The sequence below is a fragment of the Helianthus annuus genome, chromosome 16 (genome assembly GCF_002127325.2).
Source record: "Helianthus annuus cultivar XRQ/B chromosome 16, HanXRQr2.0-SUNRISE, whole genome shotgun sequence".
Taxonomy (NCBI): domain Eukaryota; kingdom Viridiplantae; phylum Streptophyta; class Magnoliopsida; order Asterales; family Asteraceae; genus Helianthus; species Helianthus annuus.
This window is the reverse complement of record NC_035448.2, coordinates 12,884,583-12,906,236: the sequence shown is the minus strand read 5'-3', so window position 1 is coordinate 12,906,236 and position 21,654 is coordinate 12,884,583. Positions and strand designations below refer to the sequence as shown.

At 36.7% G+C, this 21,654-nt stretch overlaps 2 protein-coding genes and 1 long non-coding RNA gene across 4 annotated transcripts; 1 reads left to right on the top strand and 2 right to left on the bottom strand.

Moving 5' to 3' along the window:
• Positions 1-1,712: 1,712 nt before the first annotated feature.
• On the bottom strand, positions 1,713-3,911 carry LOC110916953. Its single transcript, XR_004884796.1, has 2 exons — positions 2,836-3,911; positions 1,713-2,108 (listed from the first exon to the last, which is right to left on the bottom strand). It is a non-coding gene; the product is annotated as an uncharacterized LOC110916953 (long non-coding RNA).
• Positions 3,912-7,095: 3,184 nt separating this feature from the next.
• LOC110915743 lies at positions 7,096-9,848 on the top strand. 2 transcript variants are annotated; one of them, XM_022160493.2, is made up of 3 exons: positions 7,096-7,344; positions 7,694-8,706; positions 9,229-9,848. In XM_022160493.2, the coding sequence occupies exons 2-3, from the start codon at positions 7,735-7,737 to the stop codon at positions 9,712-9,714; spliced, it is 1,458 nt and encodes a 485-aa protein (XP_022016185.1). In that variant the 5' UTR covers positions 7,096-7,344; positions 7,694-7,734; the 3' UTR covers positions 9,715-9,848. The 2 variants fall into 2 exon arrangements, with proteins under 2 accessions (XP_022016185.1, XP_022016184.1); XM_022160492.2 differs by having other exon boundaries at positions 7,096-8,706.
• A 1,588-nt stretch (positions 9,849-11,436) lies between these two features.
• On the bottom strand, positions 11,437-14,006 carry LOC110915083 (glycine-rich RNA-binding protein 2, mitochondrial). Its single transcript, XM_022159704.2, has 5 exons — positions 13,851-14,006; positions 13,003-13,169; positions 12,826-12,894; positions 12,229-12,335; positions 11,437-12,027 (listed from the first exon to the last, which is right to left on the bottom strand). The coding sequence occupies exons 2-5, from the start codon at positions 13,151-13,153 to the stop codon at positions 11,680-11,682; spliced, it is 675 nt and encodes a 224-aa protein (XP_022015396.1). The 5' UTR covers positions 13,154-13,169; positions 13,851-14,006; the 3' UTR covers positions 11,437-11,679.
• Positions 14,007-21,654: the final 7,648 nt, after the last annotated feature.

Genomic DNA, 21,654 nt, shown 5'->3' with positions numbered 1-21,654 from the left:
TTGTACATGGGTTTGGAATACGTATTAACGGGTACTTAAGATGTAAACATGTATTAACGGGTACTTAAGATGTAAATATGTCTATAACCTGTTTAACAAGAAAATTAATAGGTTCTCTCGTGTCTTCCAGTTTAGTACACGAAACCTGTTAAGGCTGTGCAGGTTCGTATCGTGTAATTGTGTTCGTGTTTAAAGTTGCCAGCCTTGGACCATGGTATTCAATATTAGAATAGTATATTTTTTGAACATTTGTTTTTCCAAAGTCTTGATCTAAATGTACCTCACTTTTACTAGTTATACCCCTTTTGAGAAAAACAGTGGTGAGCCCCACCTGTAAGTATATGGGAGGAGGGGGATATAACTAGTAAAAACGGAGGTACATTTTTTTTGAATGGCAAATGATACAACCCTTAATCACTGCTAAATTGCACCAAATTATCATCTTACTTAGGATTGAACCCAATATCTCCTACTAAGAGGTAAGAGCCCCTATCAATTGAGCTAGCCCTACATTGGCAAGATTTTTGAATGACAAATGTTACTTTACTCTAATTTACACCAAATAATCCAAAATATTCGCCACACCCATATTTAGGTTTGAACCTGTAATCTTACCTCTAAAAGGCAAAAGTCTTTACCAAGTGTGCTAGCCTCTCGTTGACGAAAAAAAGAACATACATTAGTAGCACCATTTCTGTTGGGGAATTTCAGATTGCCGGATAATCAGAGAGGCGTGATGTCACTCTCAGATCAAATTATTTCGGTGGTTCACCCGAATAATTCAATCGGATACAACTCTGATTTTCGAGAATAGAACCAGGGTATGTTGTTTTTGTCTGCGAATTTGTGAACCAGGAAGAAGAGTGATCAGAAAACTGTATGGGAATTTGGGGGTGTTTTTGCAGATAACTGCCTTTGGCAGTTATGTTCGAATTTAATCAAATTGCATTAAAAATTGCCTTAATTTTTTGTCTGAAAATTTAGGACGAATTTTCATAAATTTTATTTTCTAAGGCATTTTCCATAAAGCAATTCAATTAAAATAAAATTTTTCCAAGCTGGCTCTGCCCCTTGGACCCCACCAGGGGTTGTCGCCCCTTGGACCCTGCTCCCGGCCCCTTGGAGCCCCCGTAGAGTACGGGCTCCGCCCGTATACTTGGAATTATAATAACCCAAACAAGCGTGCACTCCCGCACCTCTTAACTTGCTTGATGTGTATCATTATTCGCTTTAATCACCAAGTCAATCCCAATTACACTAAAATATCTTAACACTTTCCAAAGTGATCAATAGAAAACTAGAAAAGAGTGTTGATTGTTACTTTTTTGTTAGTTTTTCTGTAACTTTGGTGGTGATTAGGTAAAGTTTTGTTGAGATTTGGTGGTGGACCAGTGGTGGTTGGGGTTGATGATAACAATGGGTTGCATACTACAATCAAAGCCATGTGCATTTTTCTTTTTGTCCGAATGCATTTTGGATCATCATAATTTGTTCAGCTTCAGGTTGTTTGATTGTTTTTGTTACCTTACGAATTACGGCAAGATATACTATACACAATATTTTTATGAGCTCCATATAATTAAATATAATACACAATGACGTTTGGTTCATAGAAGTTCTATTTAAAGAAAGGAAATATGTAAAAAAATAGAATATAGTATAATTGAAATAAAAATTATTACCAATCATGTTTGATTTGTAAATTTGCTAAGTTAATTAGAACTAGGATTTATTACCCGCCGCAATACGGCGGTGAGCTATTCATATGTGTCATACCAAATAAACCCATGCATTTGTTACACCAATGTTCCATAGTTACATCGCCTAACCTATACATCCAAGATGTACAAAACAAAGCTATACCCTTTTCTGCAACCTTCTTTATCAGCGTAAAAACACTTATGTATCATTTTCTTTCTCATGTGATATCTGATTAATCAAAGTCTGTGATATTCTCTCATCTCAATCTCTATAAACCCGAAGGCTGAAACTGATCACTCTTTGCACAACTAATACCCGTATAAAAGTTTGTCTTTTTACCCGTTACGCGACTGACCCGTTTGCCTCATATCGGTCTATTATCCATTCAACCATAAATGTAAAACTACCTGCTACAATTAAAAAAAACGTATAGAAAATGTAACCAAGATGACAAACTTCGTAAATGTTTTGAATTTAACGGGTCTAGTTAAAAAAAATTGAAACTATCTATATCAAAATTAAAGGGAATCCTGGACCAACCTATCCATTTAGCAAACTGTTTAAAAAATGTCTCAAGCGTTGACCTTGAGACCATGACCATGAACATGAACATGAACATGAACATGACCATGGGCATTTCCATTTTTATGAGAATGATCAGCAATGACACTCCCATTTGACAATAATTTAAAACATCCAATAAAGAAAAACACCTACGCAAATGTCTATACATAAATGTAACGCATAGAAGCCCATATTTCACATGTGCATTCTGATCTAATATAGATTAATACTCCCACTAAATATGCATTCTATTTATCAATCTACTCTTCGGTAAGTACAGCATCTATTTTGTTGACAACTAAAAAATGGAAATATAAAACCAAACTGTTTAATGATCAAGTACAGATGATCTTGCAAGAACATAAACATTTTTGTGGTAAATTTTCCAAATAAACCTTTTAGAGAAGATGACAATGATATTCATATGCTAAAATTTCATAGACATATATACTTGCCTTTAAAATGTTATAACGAATGGAAATCACAAGACAAAAAACGAAAAATAAAGTCATCACATGCCTAATTATTAATAAGCGTTAAATTTACATCACACTAAAAAAAAAGATGTACCTGATGCTTGCCACATTGTTCACAGGTAGAGCACGGAACATAAGTAAACCAAGTCATAATTTGCGTCACCAGTTTCATCATAGATCATAGCCCCCAACGGGTCCACACCTCATCCTCTGACTGCAAATATCAGTTTCATCAGCAAAGACACATCTGGCTTACATTGAATTACAACCCAAGTAAGTTTCGCCAAGTCATTATGTATTTACATCATACGTAATGTAATATTCAAATAACATAATTCAATATCATATTTAGAGGAGTTAAGCAAAAGGGTTTCTTATGGTTCAGGGAGTTTCATTGATTTCAAATTAGAGCGCAATGAATGAAACTGGTTGACCATAGCCCATCATATTTACCTATACAAAAGGTAATCGATTAAGTAGCATCCATTCATCAATCACACGTATATATTCAGATTAATAGCAATAAACTAAAGATGAAACAAAACCAATAGATACTTAAACATCGCCTTGGACACAATCGGAGACGCACGTCACAGAACAGACGCCGGAGACGGCTTGATCACGTCGTTCGTCGTAACCGCCATAGGTCTCCGGCAACGGCTTCCTACATCCCTTAATCGCAACTCAAGTGTCAACATCACAGATCATACAAAAAGGGTAAGGTTTACATAAAGATCAACCACCATCATCAAGCCAACATAATCAAGGCAGCAATACCCACAACCGGCGGCGAAACAAAAGCCACTGCCATAAATGAAGCAAGCAAAACCACCAGAAAACCAAAAACTCTGATAAAAAAACATACCTGAGAAAGACACGAAGAAACAGGGGTATGGCCTTTTCTTAGGTTTAACATAAACCTTGACAACTTCTTTGCTCACCGTATTTCGAGAGGTTTGATTTTAGGGTTTAAACGTTTTAGGACTGCCTTCGTCGGCGGTGGTTGGTACTGATCTTCAAACCGGATGAGATGAGTGGCAGTGGTTTTGGACTGAAAGGGAGAGAAGGTATGTAACAAATATGTGGATGTACACCATCAAGTTTTTTTTTTTTTTGAAACACTCTCAAAGCACAAGTTACAACCAACATATGCACAAAGTACTTGCTTCTTTATATAGGTTTTAATATGACACTCATAGTGATCTATAAGATCGTTAAATAAAGTAGAATATGACACCTTTAGTGGCGGTGACCATATTGGTGATGAGGAAATATATTTTGAGTTGTATGTTTTTTGAAATGTAGAAAAATATAAGTACATTGCAAAAATATATTCAAAATTTTATAAAATATTATATTGTTAAAAACTTAAAATAACGAGATGAGTTAATTGCCAAAATCGTCTCTGAGGTTTGGGCACATTTGCCATTTTCGTCCAAAATGACAGTTTGGTATTATTTAGCCCTCCACGTTTGCAACTTTTTGCCATTTTCATCCAAACCCCTAACCAAGTTACCCAAATGCCTAACCAGGTTACTTTTTACCCACTTTAGGGTATTTTTGAAATTTGAAACTAATAAGGGGGTAAATTGTAAAGTGGCCAATGCATACATACCTTATATACGAGTATTCCGTTGTTCACAGATCATTCACCTCCCCCACCCCCACTGCACCACTACCGCCACCACACCACTACCACTACCACCACCATCCCCACCACCGCACCTCCACCGCCCCCACTACACCGCCACCGCCACCACCCCCACCCCCACGGTACCACCCTGACTAGATCAACAAACTAGGGTTTAATTTTGGTAACTTAGGAGGTCTCCCACCTACACCATGAGTATTCCGGCAACACCAGGTGCAATCACCGGCCTAGGTCCCTCGTCAATCCTCGAACTCAAGGCCAATTATACAAGAGCCGATCTGGAATCCGGCGGCTATGGAGTCACACTCGAGTCAGAACTGGTGGTGGTGGAAGCGATTGAGCGGCGGCCGAAAGCTTGTGGTGGCGATTGAGCGGTGGCGGCCAGAATATCGAAGTTCTGTGGGTGAAATCAAAGTTCTGTGGGTGAAGTCGCCATAGTGGGTGAAATCGAAGTTCTGTGGGTTTTTGGAAGCCTACCACCAGCTTTCGGTGTCGTCGGTTGTATTTTTGGGGCTTTTAAAGCACAAGTATAAATCTGCGTATATATAAATTTTTGGGGCTTTTTTATGTCTGTAAATGTAAATGGGTTTTTATGAAGGAATGTCATAAAAGACTGGATGATGATCGGGTTTGGATGTTGTTTCTGCGTATATATAAATTTGTGGCGATGATCGGTTGCAGCCGTGGCTGCATCTGGGCCTCTTTATTTTGCAAGACGACGATGATGATTACAAATCTGAGTCGGATGTTTATTTTTTCATTTTTTTTTGTAAATTTGATGATGATGGTTGCTGGGTTTTATAGAAAGATAAAGGGGTATTGGATTTTAATAATCTCAAGTTTTACTGGTTGGCCGATAATAATCCCAACTTCAAAAATTGCCTACAACAGTCCCAACTTGTAAGATATTGGCCACCAATGATCCTTGTTTAACTGGGTTAGTTAAATGTGACGTGACAGGTGATTGGTGGCCACGTCACCAGCCACATCAGCTGCCACGTCACCAGCCACGTCACTAGTTAGACAAGGATCAGCCACGTCACCTGCCACGTCAGCTACCATGTCACATTTCACCTGCCACGTCAGCTGCTACGTCACACTTAACTAACGCAGTTAGACAAGGATCATTGGTGGCCAAAATCTTACAAGTTGGGACTGTTGTAGGCAATTTTTGAAGTTGGGATTATTATCGGCCAACCAGTGAAACTTGGGATTATTAAAATCCAATACCCCAAAGATAAACACTGGGTTTTATGAAGAAGGAAATAAGGAATGTTATAAAAGAGTGAGATAAACACAAGTTACCCCCTTATAATTGAGAAATTTCAAAAACACCCCAACCGACGATATAAAGTAACTTGGTTAGGGATTTGGATGAAAGTGGCAAAAAGTTGCAAATATGGGGGGCTAAATAATACCAAACTGTCATTTTGGACGAAAATGACAGATGTGCCCAAACCTCAGGGACGGTTTTGGCAATTAACTCTAACGAAATGGAAAACAACATGACTTTACATAAAAAAGAAAACTATACTGATTTTATATATATTTGTAGTCTTTACATATATATTTGTACTATTTACAACCCGATTTCTTTTATTTCTTCAAACAATTTATACTTTACAAAAAGGGGTATTGGATTTTAATAATCCCAAGTTTCACAATTTGGCCGGTAATAATCTCAACTTCAAAAATTGCCTACAACAGTCCCAACTTGTAAGATTTTGGCCACCAATGATCCTTGTCTAACTGGGTTATAACCCAGTTAGTTTTCTGAAGTTTTGAGCGGCGGAGAAGGTCACTAGAGGTTGGAGATGACAAGTGGTGGTCTCCTTTGGTGGTTTCAGGGGTAAAGAAGGTCGTCGGAATAAGTTGCAGGTCACCGGAGTTGCGTAGATGGTGGAAATTTTAAACTTTTGAGAAGCGGAGGAGATTACAGGAGGTCGGAGATGATTGGTGGTGGTCTCGTTTGGTGGTTTCAGGGGTAAAACGGGTCGCCGGAATAAGTTGCAGGTCACCAGCCCAACAAGGTTATAACCCAGTTAGACAAGGATCATTGGTGGCCAAAATCTTACAAGTTGGGACTGTTGTAGGCAATTTTTGAAGTTGGGATTATTACCGGCCAATTAGTGAAACTTGAGATTATTAAAATCCAATACCCCTTACAAAAATAATAATGTTATTAGACCTATATAATAGTTTAGATAGGATTCGCTTCAAATGAAAACCCATACGAGTTGCAAGAATCGTGAGAATTTTTTGATTCGGCGCGAGTTGGGCCAAAATTTTTTTGCACAAACGTAGATGAAAACATTGTAAACACATCTGTAAAAAAAAAGTAAAAAAAAAATTGTCGAGGCGTTAGTTTTGACTGATGCAAGTTTTCTTACGCGCTAGTGTAAAATTTTACAGTGGATAACTATTTTTTTTATCAGAACGTAAAAAAAAACTTGAATCAGTCAAAACTAACGCATCGACAATTTTTTTATTTTTTTTACATATGTGTTTATAATGTTTTCATCTACGTTTATGCAAAAAAAATTTAACCTAATTCACACCGAATCAAAAAATTCTCACTGTTCTCACAACTCGTAGTAATTCGCATTTTAACTCATAACATAAAAGGTTGATTTGAATTTTGTCATATAAAAAATTTAAAAGTCAAAATTAATATTTAGCACTTATAATATTCCAAATTTCCAATAACCCATTTTAGTGGTGATGGAGAAGGAGAACAACTGTAGAAAATGAAAAGCCCTAGAAAAATTGCTTGCAGAGCAATTGACAAAAATCTCCAAATTACACATTAAAATTCACACACTCTCAGATCCTTCAACCCTACAGTGGTAAAATCTTTCAATTTCCACCATTAATGAAGTTATTCGCATTCATCAAGTCGCTTTCGTTCAAGTCTTCTTTGATAAATTAAGCCAACCAACACATTTATACGAGGTTAGATGCACGTCATTCATTTATTATATCGTTATTGAGCATTTCAAAGCATCCATTTCTATAAAATAAATTCAAAATTGTCAATATTGTTGTTCAACAAGAAACCGAAAAATCTGTCAATCTGCATATTGATTCATTGTTGTTTTGAATAAAGTTTGACTTTTGTTGATTCCTGGAGTCATCTTGTATTAGTGTGGATTGATTGAAGGGTTTAATTCTTTGATTTGGTGCCAAAAGGCCCAATAGTGGCAGAATTAGGGTTTCAGTTTGGGGATTATTTGATTTGATAGGATGTTTCTGTTTTGATTTTGGTTTTGGTTTGGTTGAACATTGTGTTGTGGTTGTGAAGATTGGTTAGATTGGTTTGGTTTTGTGGAAGGGTTGAGAAAAATGGATAAATGGATGGTTGCGATTGCGGCTGGTGCGGGTCATATAGCCCAGCATTTTAAAAAGTTTCAGCAGACGGATGAGCGAGTTACATCGGAGTCATCCGAGTCACCCGTTCGTGGTTCGTGTAGTGAGAAACCGCACTCGCCGAAGCAGCCGTCTGGCAAGAAATGGCCCTTCCACATAAGGAGAAGAAGTTTGAATAACGATGAGTCCGAAGTAAAGAATGAGGTTTACGGGTTTGATGGCGAAAAGGATGTAGTTTCGGGGAATTACGAGGGTAGTGATGGAATTTTGGATAATGTTGAAGCGTTGACTCCTAGAAGTAGAATGTCTTTTAGAAGTAGAAGAATGGTTAGACAAGCGGTTAGACCGCTAAGCTCGTTAGAAAATTGTGTTATGGCTCATGTTGAAATGGAGTATACGTCAAGTTCGTTGACTTCGCCTTCTATGCAGACCGTGAGGCCGTTTTTGGTGACTGATGGCAATAATGTAATTAACAGGGCAAGTGTGGATTATATTGCGCCACACCATACCGTTGAAAAGAAACTCCAATCATATTCAGAAAAAAGAAACAGTCCCGTAGATGCAACACTCCTTGTTTGTCTCGGTATTTCTTTCGGCATGTTGTATTCTTTCATGGAAAATAAACGTGAGGTTGAAAAACTGAATCGGTTATTGAAGCAAAAAGATAATCTGATTCAAGATCTTGAAGAGGAGATTGAGATGAAAGATTCATTAGTCATGCAAGAGATTACACTTGATGATAATAAATCACAAAGATCGGATGAATCTGTCGATGATGGGTCACCTCATTCTCTTTCTCATGAGCGTAATAACGAAGATTCTGTTTTTATGAAGGCGGAAGACGATTCTTTTAGTAGAATTGAAACAGAGCTTGAAGCCGAACTTGAGATGCTTGAACTTAGTATGAGTTCATCCACCTTAGAAAGAAAGATTTCCAATCTTGTTGAGGTAACCAGTTTACATACCTAAGTTAAATGCCATTTTCGTCTTTGCCAGTTTTGCGACTTTCGTCCAAAGGTTTGTTTTTCCGCATCTGGATCCAGAAGGTTTGAAATCTTGTCATTTTCATCCGGCTCATTAACTCCATACATTAACATTTTTCTTCGTTAAGTCAGGGGTATTTTCGTCTTTTTTGTTAACTTAAAGAGCAATTCGGTCTAACGAATTCGGTCAAGGGTTTTAAATGCTTGTACATAAAAGTGAAAAGGACCGAATTGCCCTTTAAGTTAACAGAAAAGACGAAAATACAACTGACTTAGAAAAATGGATGAGTTAAGTCAGTTAACGAGCCAGATGAAACTGACAAGATTTCAAACCTTTTGGATCCAGATGCAGAAAAACAAATCTTTGGATGAAAGTCGCAAAACTGGACAAACCTCAAGGACGAAAACGACATTTTACTCTACTTTTTTTTTATGTTACAGTATTTGGGTCAATGTGGTTTTGTTAATTTATACGAGTCATTTGCAGCTTGATCCGGACTTTGAGCCAGGTGTAGCTCAGGGTGAGTTAAGGGCAGACATGCTAGATAACAACATCACAACTCATTCACCAAACTATGCAGTTTCTCCCCGAGAATTGAGCTTACGGTTGCATGAGGTCCTTCAATCCCAACTTGAAGAACGAATCAGGGAATTGGAAGCAGAAATCGAAACACGAAATCAAAAATCTTGGAAAGATTTCTCAAGCAGTGATGCGGGAGATGAAAACCGTGTGGATGAGCCTGTTGTTTTAAATCTATCTGGTGATGCTTTAGATGCTTATAACGAGGCTTGTGATGAGTTTGCAAAGTTTGATGATGATGTAACGCCGCAAAATGGTGCCGGTACTGGCGGAGATGTGGTGGATTTTGATGAAGATGAGATGGAGAAATTATTGATAAAACATATAGTGGAGAAAGCAAGACAAGGGTCTCCTGCAGTTTTGAATGCACAAAGGGCTTTGTTTTCGAAATAAAATTTTGGAAACTAAAAATAAGTCATAATTTTGTTTGTAAACAATATATATAGGTGTTGATGATAGTATTGTTTTTTTACATGAACCACAACTAATTAGCATGTTCTTTTAATCTCAAGCTAGAATTTGTAGCATAGGAGCTAACTGGCGTTCATATGCAGGTTTTGCGCAACTGTTCAAGTCGAAACTAGTCACAAGTTCTTTAATGAGAATTAGAGTAGATTATACGGATGGTCTCTCTGGTTATGTCATATTTTGGTTATATCGTCTTTTTGAAAATCTGAAAGTGCATACATGATTCTCATTGTTCACTTAACAGTAACGCATTTGGTTCATCGAGTGGATGGTTGTTTGTTTTCAACGCAAAAATACTGCAAGCGCATTTTAGTCTTTTCAAGTTCTTTAAGGACGTAACCCTCTTATTTTACAGTTTACTTGAAATCGATTTAAGCATAAACGGAAAAAAAGTTGTCTTTTGAATATTTGAACACGACCCACAAAATGTTGAAATATTATACGCCATAAATACTTTAGTCGTCACTTCTACTATTGCCCTCATTTGGTTACTTGATAAAGTGTTCAAATTTGAAATTGATTGTTCGGATGAACTTATAGAGCTTGAAATGTCACAATATCTTGGTTGGGACGATCCACTAATGTGCATTCGTGTTGTTGAGGCTATTCTTAGGGGTGAGCAAAGTACACTACCCGACCCGACCAAATAACCGAGAACCCTATAAAATACTGCCCGGATAACTACCCTAAATCAACACCCGGTTCCGATTCCTATCGGACCAGTGGGTACAGGACCGAACCTTTATTTTAATATCTTTTTTCCCGGAAACCCAGAACAACAATCTGTACGCTGAATCACTGATGATCGATTGAACACAAGTAGAGGCCGGAATCTGGATGACATTTCAAAACAATCAAGGTTCCGTGGTCAATTTTGTTTCAATTTCAATCCATTTTTGGTTTAGCACAAAAGCTACCAAGAATTGAATGAAGATTGTAAAATATTCAATTCACGTCCAGTCTCTAATGGGTTTCGGTCCAGTAGGTTATTGTCGTTTTTTTTTTTTGTGTACCAGAACTGGAACCAACCCGAACCCGAATCCAGGATAATTCTAGGAACCAAACAAGTAGACTTCATGTTAAATCTCGATTCGGGTTCGGTCATTTAACGGGTTGGTACTCGGTTTTTTTCAGTCCGACCCTAAGTATGCTCACCCCTAGTTAAACTTGTGTCAATAATGTCAATGTGTTCTTCAAATGGATTATGTAATTGTGATGCAAAGGAAGTTGTAATAGAGACTTCAATGGTTCCATCCATGTAACTGTTTTTGCTTTGTAAAGGTTTCTAGTTTGTAGTACTTGAAGTGCAAATGAGCAAAGCCACTTGCGAGCTGCTTCATATCGGACTAATAAAAAGCTCAAAATGAGTCGAGCCTCGAATAAAACTCAATTAGTTATCAAGCCCGGGCTTGAGCTTTGAATAGAAAGATTGTTTAGGCTCGATAAGCCTCCAGTATTTTTAAGTTTAAACTTAAAGCCCTTTTTAGACTTTAGATGTATTAACTAATCTGCAGCAAGCTCGAGCTGAGCTTTGGCTCATTGTTCACCCAACAAACATCAACTAGTACTGATCAGACCAGGAACAGTTGCATAGGTGGCGTAGTAAGACTTGCAACATTAAAGCTAAATAAAAGGCACATAAACTTGTGTCGAAAAGCAAGATCTTAACAAAATGTTGATGCTAAGACATGAATCAATCCTTTTATCCTATTAATCCAAGAACACTAATTGGTCTCACAAGCATGGATGAAGTCTTAACCGCTTGAGACTGTAAGGATTAAAAAGTTTCACATATTGCATATTCAACATCCAGAAAAAGAACACTTGAAAATAACTGATTATAGAAAGTTGCAAATAACAGTCCAGTTGAAACAAACTCGGGTTCATGGGTCAAGCCCGTTTTGCAAAGTCATCAGGCTCATCATGGTCCCTGTAGCTTCCACCTACTTGACCATCAGCATCACCGAAAGTGTTTCCGGGATCAGCATTATCATTACCAAAGCTGTCACCACCACCAAAGCTTTGGCTTTCTCCGCCAAAACCACCACTAGCACTACGATAACTGTTTCCACCATCGTTTCCACCATAACCACCACCACCATAGCCGCCACCGCCACCATAACCGCCACCGCCACCGTAACCACCGCCTCCACCATAGCCACCACCTCCCCGGAAACCACCACCACCTTGTGGTCTCTCATTTGCATAGTTCACTCTCACCAATCTACCATGCAACTCCTGCAAAATTTGTCCATGAATTACGTACTTTTAACACATTCATCCTATTAATGTCTCAAATAATATGAAGGTATTTTGGATATTTAACAAAGCTAACTGATTCTTCAAAAATATATCGTACATGACAATACAAACACTGCAGTTTTCATGGGACAAGGTTAACATAAAGCAACCGAAAAGTGTAAGAAATGGCAAAAATACCCTTTGATCCATCGCTTGGATTGCAGCAGAAGCAGCCTCAGTGTCTGCAAAAGTAACAAAGCCAAAACCTCGGGACCTGCCGGTTTCCCGATCCACAATTACTCGTGCTGTTGCATATCAAAAGAAGCTATGAGAAATTTATCACAGAACATAACTTCAATTTTAAACCAGGTGGTACTGACATAGGTTTATGAAATAAAAAACCACAATGCAAGATGAAAGAGCAACAACTTCCATTCATATCAATCTTTACAAGTATGCAAGTACTTGTAAAAGTTGGCATAAACTTTAAAATAGAACATATAAAACAAATGCACAAAAGCCCAAAGCAGATCATTGACGTCAAATAACTTATGCTATTAACCAATGTATCTAAGGACTTCCGTAGATGTTTCGACTCATCACCAACTCATAAAAATAAATCTAATCATATGCACCGACATGAGAATGCCCATTTACATCCCATAGTTGGTGTAAAGCAACTTTTTTAATCTTATTTACGAAACATTAAAATTCATGTTCAAAAGCCCAACTGTAAAGGTCTAACAAATCCAAATTCTACATGCATCCTGTTCTACACTATTTTAACATCCATACCTTCATAGACTTCCCCATACGCGCTAAAAGCTTCTCTCAAGCTCATATCATCTGTAGCCCATGCCAATCCTGCAACAAAAAATCATGAACATAACAACTATTAACACAGATTTCTGAACCTAACATGAAAAGCGCTATTCAAAGTTGAATTTCAACTGTTAATTAATTTAAGATTACCTCCCACAAAGACCTTTGAGCTCGCATCACTTGACATGCATCTTATCATTTGAAACATAGATGGGCTTGCCACTGACATTTCATGGTTGATGTGGATGTGCTTACTCACACTCTGCCTTAGCATACTACCAACTCTACTTAAGAAAGCCATGATTGTACCTTGTAACCTAATATACAGCAAACAAATAGATCAATAAACAAACATATATTCAATAATAAAACCTAACAGATCAGAAAACATAAAAGTATTATGCAATAAAAGATAAAAAGATAAAAAGGATGAAAGCAAACAGAACAACACACTTGCAGTAAAAGATAAAGCTGGAACACTCCTTTAATTTCAAATTTTCCACCAACTTAAAAAGTAAAAATCTTCACTTTTAAGTTTTAATAAGTTTTAATTATACAATCACATCCTTTAATTTGGTATTGCAAATAACAAATCCAAATCAATTTCATCAAATAACCAACAAAACCCTAAAACATGAATCTTCATCATATAACTTCTTAAATTTGTAATAATATCTTCAAACAAAAACACAATCAAGCAAAAAGAATCACCCAAACCTCAAATCCAACAATCAATAACTCAAAACCCTAAAAACTAATATCATACATAAAACACATACAAACAGAAATAAAACAAAAAGAGCGACATAATCGAGCATATAGATTCAACTAAAGTACTGAAATATGATCAACAACAACAACATCAACCTCTACTCACAACTTTAACTGTAAACAAACAATTAACAACGGTGAACAAATATGTAAACAGATCAGAAACTCATATTACCAAAACCTCAATTAATTTGACAATAAGGAGTGAAAACCAGTGAAGAAAGTACCTCTGTGCTCTGATGTTTGTGAGCGTCGGTGGATGAATAAAACCCTAGACGACGAGGGTTTTTTGGCTTTTGCAGCTGATAACGAGGGTTTATGAGATATTTTCGGGCTATTTCTATATAGAGAGGTTGAATCGGTATTCACCGTTGGATCGGACTCCAGTAAGTATAGGCCGTCGGTTCATGTTTAGGATGTATTACTATATAGAGTGGTTCGGAATTCATCCCTGAAGTTCTATTTCTTGCATTTTCAGCCCAGTTTGACTGAATAGTTTATACTAATAACTAATAATAACTAGGTTATTTAACCACGCGTTGTGGCAGTACATTACCGTGAGCACTGGATTGGTATTGGTTTGTTTTACACCGAATCTGACAGAGTTGTACAAATGAAAAATTATATGGTACTAATGTTGTTTGATACGGTACGGTAGCGATACGGTGTTAGCTTATGAAAAGTAAAAAATAAAAATAAGTAACGGTACATAATTGTATAAATGAAAAAAATACATACTTCATAATAATAATAATAATATACCATTCATTGTCAGTTCCTGGTCGATTTGTATGGCAACAACATGGTATCCATTTTCGATATAACTTTATATCGTATTGTTGAAAAGAAAACATAGATATCGATTTGAATGTTTTTGAAAGGTTAACAAATGCATGTAATTAGAAAAAATAAATAAATTGAATGATGAATAAAATATGTTATACAAAAATATATAAATGTTGAAACAGAATTAAAAAATAAATGAAACTTTGGTACAGTAGTGATATAGTGTTAGCTTATCGAAAACAATAAAAATAAATATTGGTACAGAGTTTTATGAATGAAAATAAATACTTCAAAATAATAAATTACCATTTGACGCCGGTTTCGGTTTGGTATGACAATTGCACAGTATTCATTTTCAATAAAGCTTATATTGCAATGTTGAAAAGGAAACATAAATGAGATCTAATATTTTTGAAAAGTTAACGAACCCATGTTATTAGAAAATATATATATAAATTGAATGATGAATAAATTGTTTTATACAAAGTAAATAAATGTTGAAATGGAATTAATAAAACTATAAAAATATCAGAAACTTTTAAAATATTAGATCAAAAGACATTTAATTCATATATATATATATATATAATTTTTTTTTTTTTGAAAATTTAACGAATGCATGTTATTATAAAAACAAATAAATTGAATGATGAATAAAATATTTAAAAAATAAATAAATAAATGTTGTAGTGGAATTAAAAAATAATTAAAAATTTGTTACAATAGTGATAAGGTGTCAGCTTATCAAAAGCAAAATCAATAAAAATAAATATTAGTATAGAGTTGTATACATGAAAAATAAATACTTCAAAATAATAAATTATCATTCATCGTCGGTTTCAATTCGGTTTGGTGTGACAACAACACGGTATCCATTTCAATAAAACTTATATCGCAATGTTGAAAAGCAAACATAGATGTTACTTTAATTTTTTGAAAAAGTTAACGAACGCATATTATTAGAAAAAAATAAATAAATTTAATGATGAATAAAATATTTTAAAAATAAATAAATGTTGAAATAGAATTAAAAAATAAATGAAACTATAAAATACCATAAACTTCTAAATATTAGATCACTATTAATGAACACTTTTAATTCATATTATTGTATATATCAATTACTAACGTGTGTTTGCGCCAGGAGGTTTCATGTTTTTCTACTTTGGCCACTAACTTTCTTGTCTTCCCACTTGGGCCTACGATTATATATATCAATTACTAACGTATGTTTGCGCCAGGAGATTTCATGTTTTTCTACTTTGGCCACTAACTTTATTGCCTTCCCATTTGGGCCTACGATTTGCCTTTGAAGACAGGTTCCACGTGCTCAGTTGTCATCTCTTAGTATTATTATAAAAGGTAGCGGTAGGAAGTGATTACTTCTGGCTAAGGACGAAAAATTGCAACAAAATTTTTTTATAATCAATTTATAGATAAACAACTACATTTTTTTGCAACATTTGTGCGATTTTTGTTGTGTTTAATTGTTTTTCCCTTCATATAACCCTATAAATTTTGTTAAAAAAGTTATATTCCATATAGAGTATTATCTTTCGTATCATAACCTATACGAGTGTTGTACTGGTACCGTGACGAATTAAACCGATTTCGTCCGAACAATATTGGTATAGGTATAATCGGAACCGCTACCGGTATTCATTTTTACGGTTTTCGATGGATGTAAAACACGTGTAGATATTTGACTTTATTTTCTAAGCTTTATCTTTCGGGTGTTATCGCGAGTATCGATGCCCTTATGATCCAAACCGATAACGACTGAATTCCCGCCGCGTAGTGTGGGGGATTCCACTAGTTTATTACAATAACTAGGGTCGTAGTTATCCGTGCCTTGCGCAGGGACGCGTTTGGAATTCAGAACGTATAGCACACCATGACAACTGATAAATAAATTCGTAAAATTAAATAAAATTATATCTAAATGTGTTATATTATTTGTGTCACACCCCAACCGATGGCGGAATCATCGGAGTGAGACGAAATAGATTGCTTATCACAGATAACACTATTCGCGGCAATAATTAATATCCGAATTTATGAAAAAAATAAAACAAAAAAATGTATTTCGTGCATAAATTAAAACTAAACTTGTACTCGATTTCCAAATTTTCAACATTGAAAAAATAATTCATAAATCCACATTTGAATCCGATTATTTACTATTTTTACCATATTTAAACTAAACAAAATGCTCATATTTAAACTAAACGTAGTTCTTATTTAATATATACTAGGTTATCACATGTGCACGATACAAAATCGAGGAAATTGTTTTTATTAATTATTTATTATTAATTATTAATTATTAATGATTAATCTATAATGAATATCATACAAAGAAATTGACATTAACTTGTGAGATAAAAAAAACAAACTTATAAGCTTATTCACAGGTTATGAAGTTATTGACGGGTTATTACCCTTGAGCTTCCCGGGTCAGTGCAAGTTATTTGTATTAATTGTTATTATTAATGATTAATATATAAAAACTTGATGATCTGTATAACAATTGTAGCCAATGTATGAAAATGTGTATTATAAATTCTAATCGTGTAATTATTCTTGATTGTGTGATTGTAATTTGTAAGGCTTCCATGTGGTAACAAAATTGGAAAAATGTTGATACAACATATCACCATTATGTGTCTAAAAAGATGTTGGCTTTGACTCAAAATGCATCTTGACTACAATACCCATAATAGGAGAATCATGTTTCGTGTGAAGGGCACTTGCCCATCCTCTCGAAGGTCCAAGTTTGATTATTTCGTGTATTTTAACTGGTTTTAAGTGTAACAAGCGTAAATGTGTACTGTGCAAGTATAAAACATGCATAATGGTGTTTAAAACATTGATTTTGCGTATGAACATATAAACAAGTATATAACATAAATGTGAATAAAATGCTTTGAATTTCATTATGATCGATAGTCTCGGATTACAAAGTTGAAACGAAATAGAATACAACACAAGTACAAGTTTCCAAAAATAGAATTACAACAATATGTAACACCCCGAAAATGTAAATCATTTATTTTAATTATAATGTTGGTAAATAAACAAGTGAACTAACGAGGATTAAAATAACCTAGTTAGGAAAAGTCTTGTAGCGACTTACAAATGAGTTAAAACACTAAAAATAAGAATCGAATGATAGTAGAGGGGCCAAAAGTGTTTAAATTGAAACTAATATTAATAAAACAAAAATTTAAAACTCAAAACACACTTGTGTGTGTGCTGAGATCAAACCAGACAGGGGGGGGGGGCGACCAGGGTTCTTCAAAACCCTAACTTCCATAAATTTCATAAATTGAATGTTCAAATCTGATCAAAAACGAAATCCGAGTTAAGATTAGTGATCTCCGTTGCAAGGGGGTCATAAGGTATGTAAAATTTCATACAAAATCTCTACTGTAAATTCTCATGAATTTAGGGAATTCGAAATCTGAGTATGCATGAATGATATGTAGATGAAATAGGAACATTGAAATGCTTAGGAGTAAACCTTAGACAAGTGCATGTTAAAATCTTGCTTGAATCTAATAAAATCCATAGACACCATTGTAGGTGATTAATGGGTTATGTAGAACTTGATAAACACTTGGAAATTTGGGGTTGTTCTAGTGTAATTTGACATATGTGAACCCGATGTGGTCTCAGGTCCTTCCAACTTACCGCGGCTGAAGCAAATACAGAACCCGATGTAGTCTCAGGTATATTCACAATAAACTCAATTCCTGCACGTGTATTGTTTGATACAGGTGCGAATAAATCCTTCATTTCACATGGATTTATTCAACATCCTTCATTTGTATTGACGAAATTATCTGTGCCCTTAGAAGTTGAAATAGGGGACAACAAAAGTTTTATAGTTTGTGATGTTTGTCGAGGCTGCAAATTAAGTATCGATGATGAGGAATACTTAATAGATCTAATCCTGTTGTCGATGGAGGAGTTTCAAGTAGTTGTTGGGATGGATTGGCTATCTCAGCACCACGCAAAGGTCGTGTGTTTTCGTAAGGAGATAAAGCTAACATCTCCGAGCGGAAAACACGTCACCATCTATGGCGAAAAAGGAGGTAACCCTATAATATGCTCGATGTTGAAAGCTCACAAGCTCATGAAGCATGGATGTAAGGCGTTTATGATATACGCGAATGAGCCCGAGAAAGAGTCACTGAAGATAGGAGACGTACCGGTGGTACGTGACTTCGAATTTCCAGAAGATCTACCGGGGACGCCGCCTGAACGAGAGGTAGAGTTCGGAATCGAGTTGGTTCCGGGTGCGAAACCCGTAGCTAAAGCACCATACCGACTCGCGCCTTCGGAATTACAAGAATTGATGTCACAAATTCAAGACCTGTTCGACAAAGGATTTATAAGGCCGAGTGTGTCTCCTTGGGGCGCACCGATGCTATTCGTGAAAAAGAAAGACGGAAGCATGCGCATGTGTATCGATTACCGGGAGTTAAACAAACTCACGGTAAAGAATCGATACCCGCTTCCGAGAATAGACGATCTATTCGACCAATTACAAGGAGCGAACTGGTTTTCAAAAATTGACCTTAGATCGGGGTATCACCAACTAAAGGTCAAGGAGGAAGATGTGCCGAAGACGACTTTCCGCACGCGATATGGACATTACGAGTTCCTCGTGATGTCATTCGGGCTCACAAATGCACCCGCGGCTTTCATGGACCTCATGAACCGGGTTTGCATGCCGATGTTGGATAAATCGGTAATCGTGTTTATTGACGATATTCTGGTATACTCGAAAAATGAAGCAGAACATGCACGCCACTTACAAAAGGTGTTAGAGACACTCAGGCAAGAAAAGTTGTATGCGAAATTCTCAAAATGCGCCTTCTGGTTGCGAGAGGTGCAATTCCTCGGCCACATCATAAGCGCCGATGGAATATTGGTAGATCCTTCAAAGATAGAGGCCGTGTCAAAATGGAGCCCTCCAAAGAATCCTTCGGAAATTAGAAGTTTCTTAGGGCTTGCGGGATACTATAGGAGATTCATTCAGGATTTCTCCAAGATTGCGTCGCCGCTAACTAAGTTAACCCGGAAGGAGGAGAAGTTCATTTGGGGTGTTGAACAAGAAAGAGCGTTTCAAACGCCAAAAGAGAAGTTAACTCAAGCTCCGATATTAACATTACCGGACGGGGTCGAAGACTTGGTAGTTTATTCGGATGCCTCACTAACGGGGCTCGGATGCGTTCTGATGCAACGGGGCGAAGTTATAGCTTATGCCTCGAGGCAATTGAAGATACATGAAAGGAAATATCCCACGCACGATCTCGAATTGGCTGCGGTAGTGTTTGCGTTAAAAATATGGAGGCACTATTTATATGGGGTAAAGTGCACCATATTCACCGATCACAAGAGTTTGAAATACTTCTTAGATCAGAAGGAGTTAAATATGCGACAAAGGCGATGGTTAGAAACGGTGAAAGATTTTGACTGTGAAATACATTACCACCCGGGAAGGGCAAATGTGGTGGCGGATGCCCTGAGCCGAAAAGCAGATTATGTCCCAATATGAGTAAGGTCGATGCAGCTTGTTGTGACCTCGGGTATACTTGAACGTATCCGAGAAGCGCAAGTAGAAGCAGTGAAAGAAGAGAATTGGAAGAAGGAAAGAATAATCGGTCAGCTAAAAGATTTGTCGGATGGAAAGAACGAGTTGAAGACTCGATCCGGAAGAATATGGGTTCCAAATTCTTGTGGAGTTAAGACGCTTCTACTCGATGAAGCTCATAAATCTTGATACTCTATTCATCCGGGTGCGACCAAGATGTACAACGATCTGAAACAAAACTATTGGTGGCCCAGGATGAAGAGGGATGTAGTAAAATACGTGGAGAAGTGCTTGACTTGTTTACAAGTCAAGGCGGAACACCAGAAACCATATGGAAAATTGCAACCTTTGGAGATCCCGGTTTGGAAATGGTAACATATCACTATGGACCTATTGACCAAACTACCTAAAACGATTCGGGGATTCGATGCTATATGGGTGATCGTGGATAGATTGACGAATAGTGCCCATTTTATTCCTATACGCGAAACATATACTTCGGAAAAGATGTCCGAGGTATATACAAATGAAATAGTGGCACGTCACGGAGTACCGGTATCCATTGTGTCAGATAGAGATACCCGGTTTACTTCAAACTTTTGGCGAGATTTTCAAGAACAAATGGGAACGAAACTTTTCATTAGCACTGCCTACCATCCTCAGACGGATGGGCAGAGTGAAAGAACAATACAGACGCTAGAGGATATGTTACGGGCATGTATCATCGACTTCGGCGGAAGTTGGGATGTTTATCTACCTTTGGTCGAATTTTCGTATAACAATAGTTACCATTCGAGCATCGGCATGGCACCTTATGAGATGCTATATGGTAGGAAATGCAGAACCCCGGTGTGTTGGGGTGAAGTGGGACCACGTGAACTGGGCCATAAAGATGTTGTCCAAGCCACTAATGAGAAAATTGACGTGGTTCGAGCTCACTTGAAAGCGGCCCAAGATAGGCGAAAGTCTTATGCCGACAAAATATGAAAACCAATTGAATTCCAGGTAGGCGACATGGTTATGCTCAAGGTTTCCCCATGGAAGGGTGTTGTTAGGTTCAGAAAGAGAGGGAAACTAAGCCTGAGGTTTATCGGGCCATTTAAAATCATTGAACGGGTTGGCAAGGTAGCTTACCGCCTTGAGCTACCGGAAGAATTGAGTGGAATACATGGCACATTTCATGTATCACAGTTGCGAAAATGTCTAGCGGAGGAAACAACTTATATCCATCACGACGATATCGAAGTGGATAATAGCCTCAACTACGCAGTAAAGCCATTAGAGATTCTAGATCGAAAGGTTAAGGACTTGCGAAATAAGAGAATCGATCAAGTCAAGATCAAATGGGAACATAGGAAGGGTTCGGACACTACATGGGAGTCCGAAGAGGAGATGCGGCGTCTCAACCCGACATTATTTGGTATGTATTTCCGGTTTCGAGGACGAAACCCCTTTTAAGGGGGGTGGACTTGTAACACCCCGAAAATGTAAATCATTTATTTTAAATATAATGTTAGTAAATAAACAAGTGAACTAACTAGGATTAAAATAACCTAGTTAGGAGAAAGTCTTGTAGCGACTTACAAATGAGTTAAAACACTAAAAATAAGAATCGAATGATAGTAGAGGGGCCAAAAGTGTTT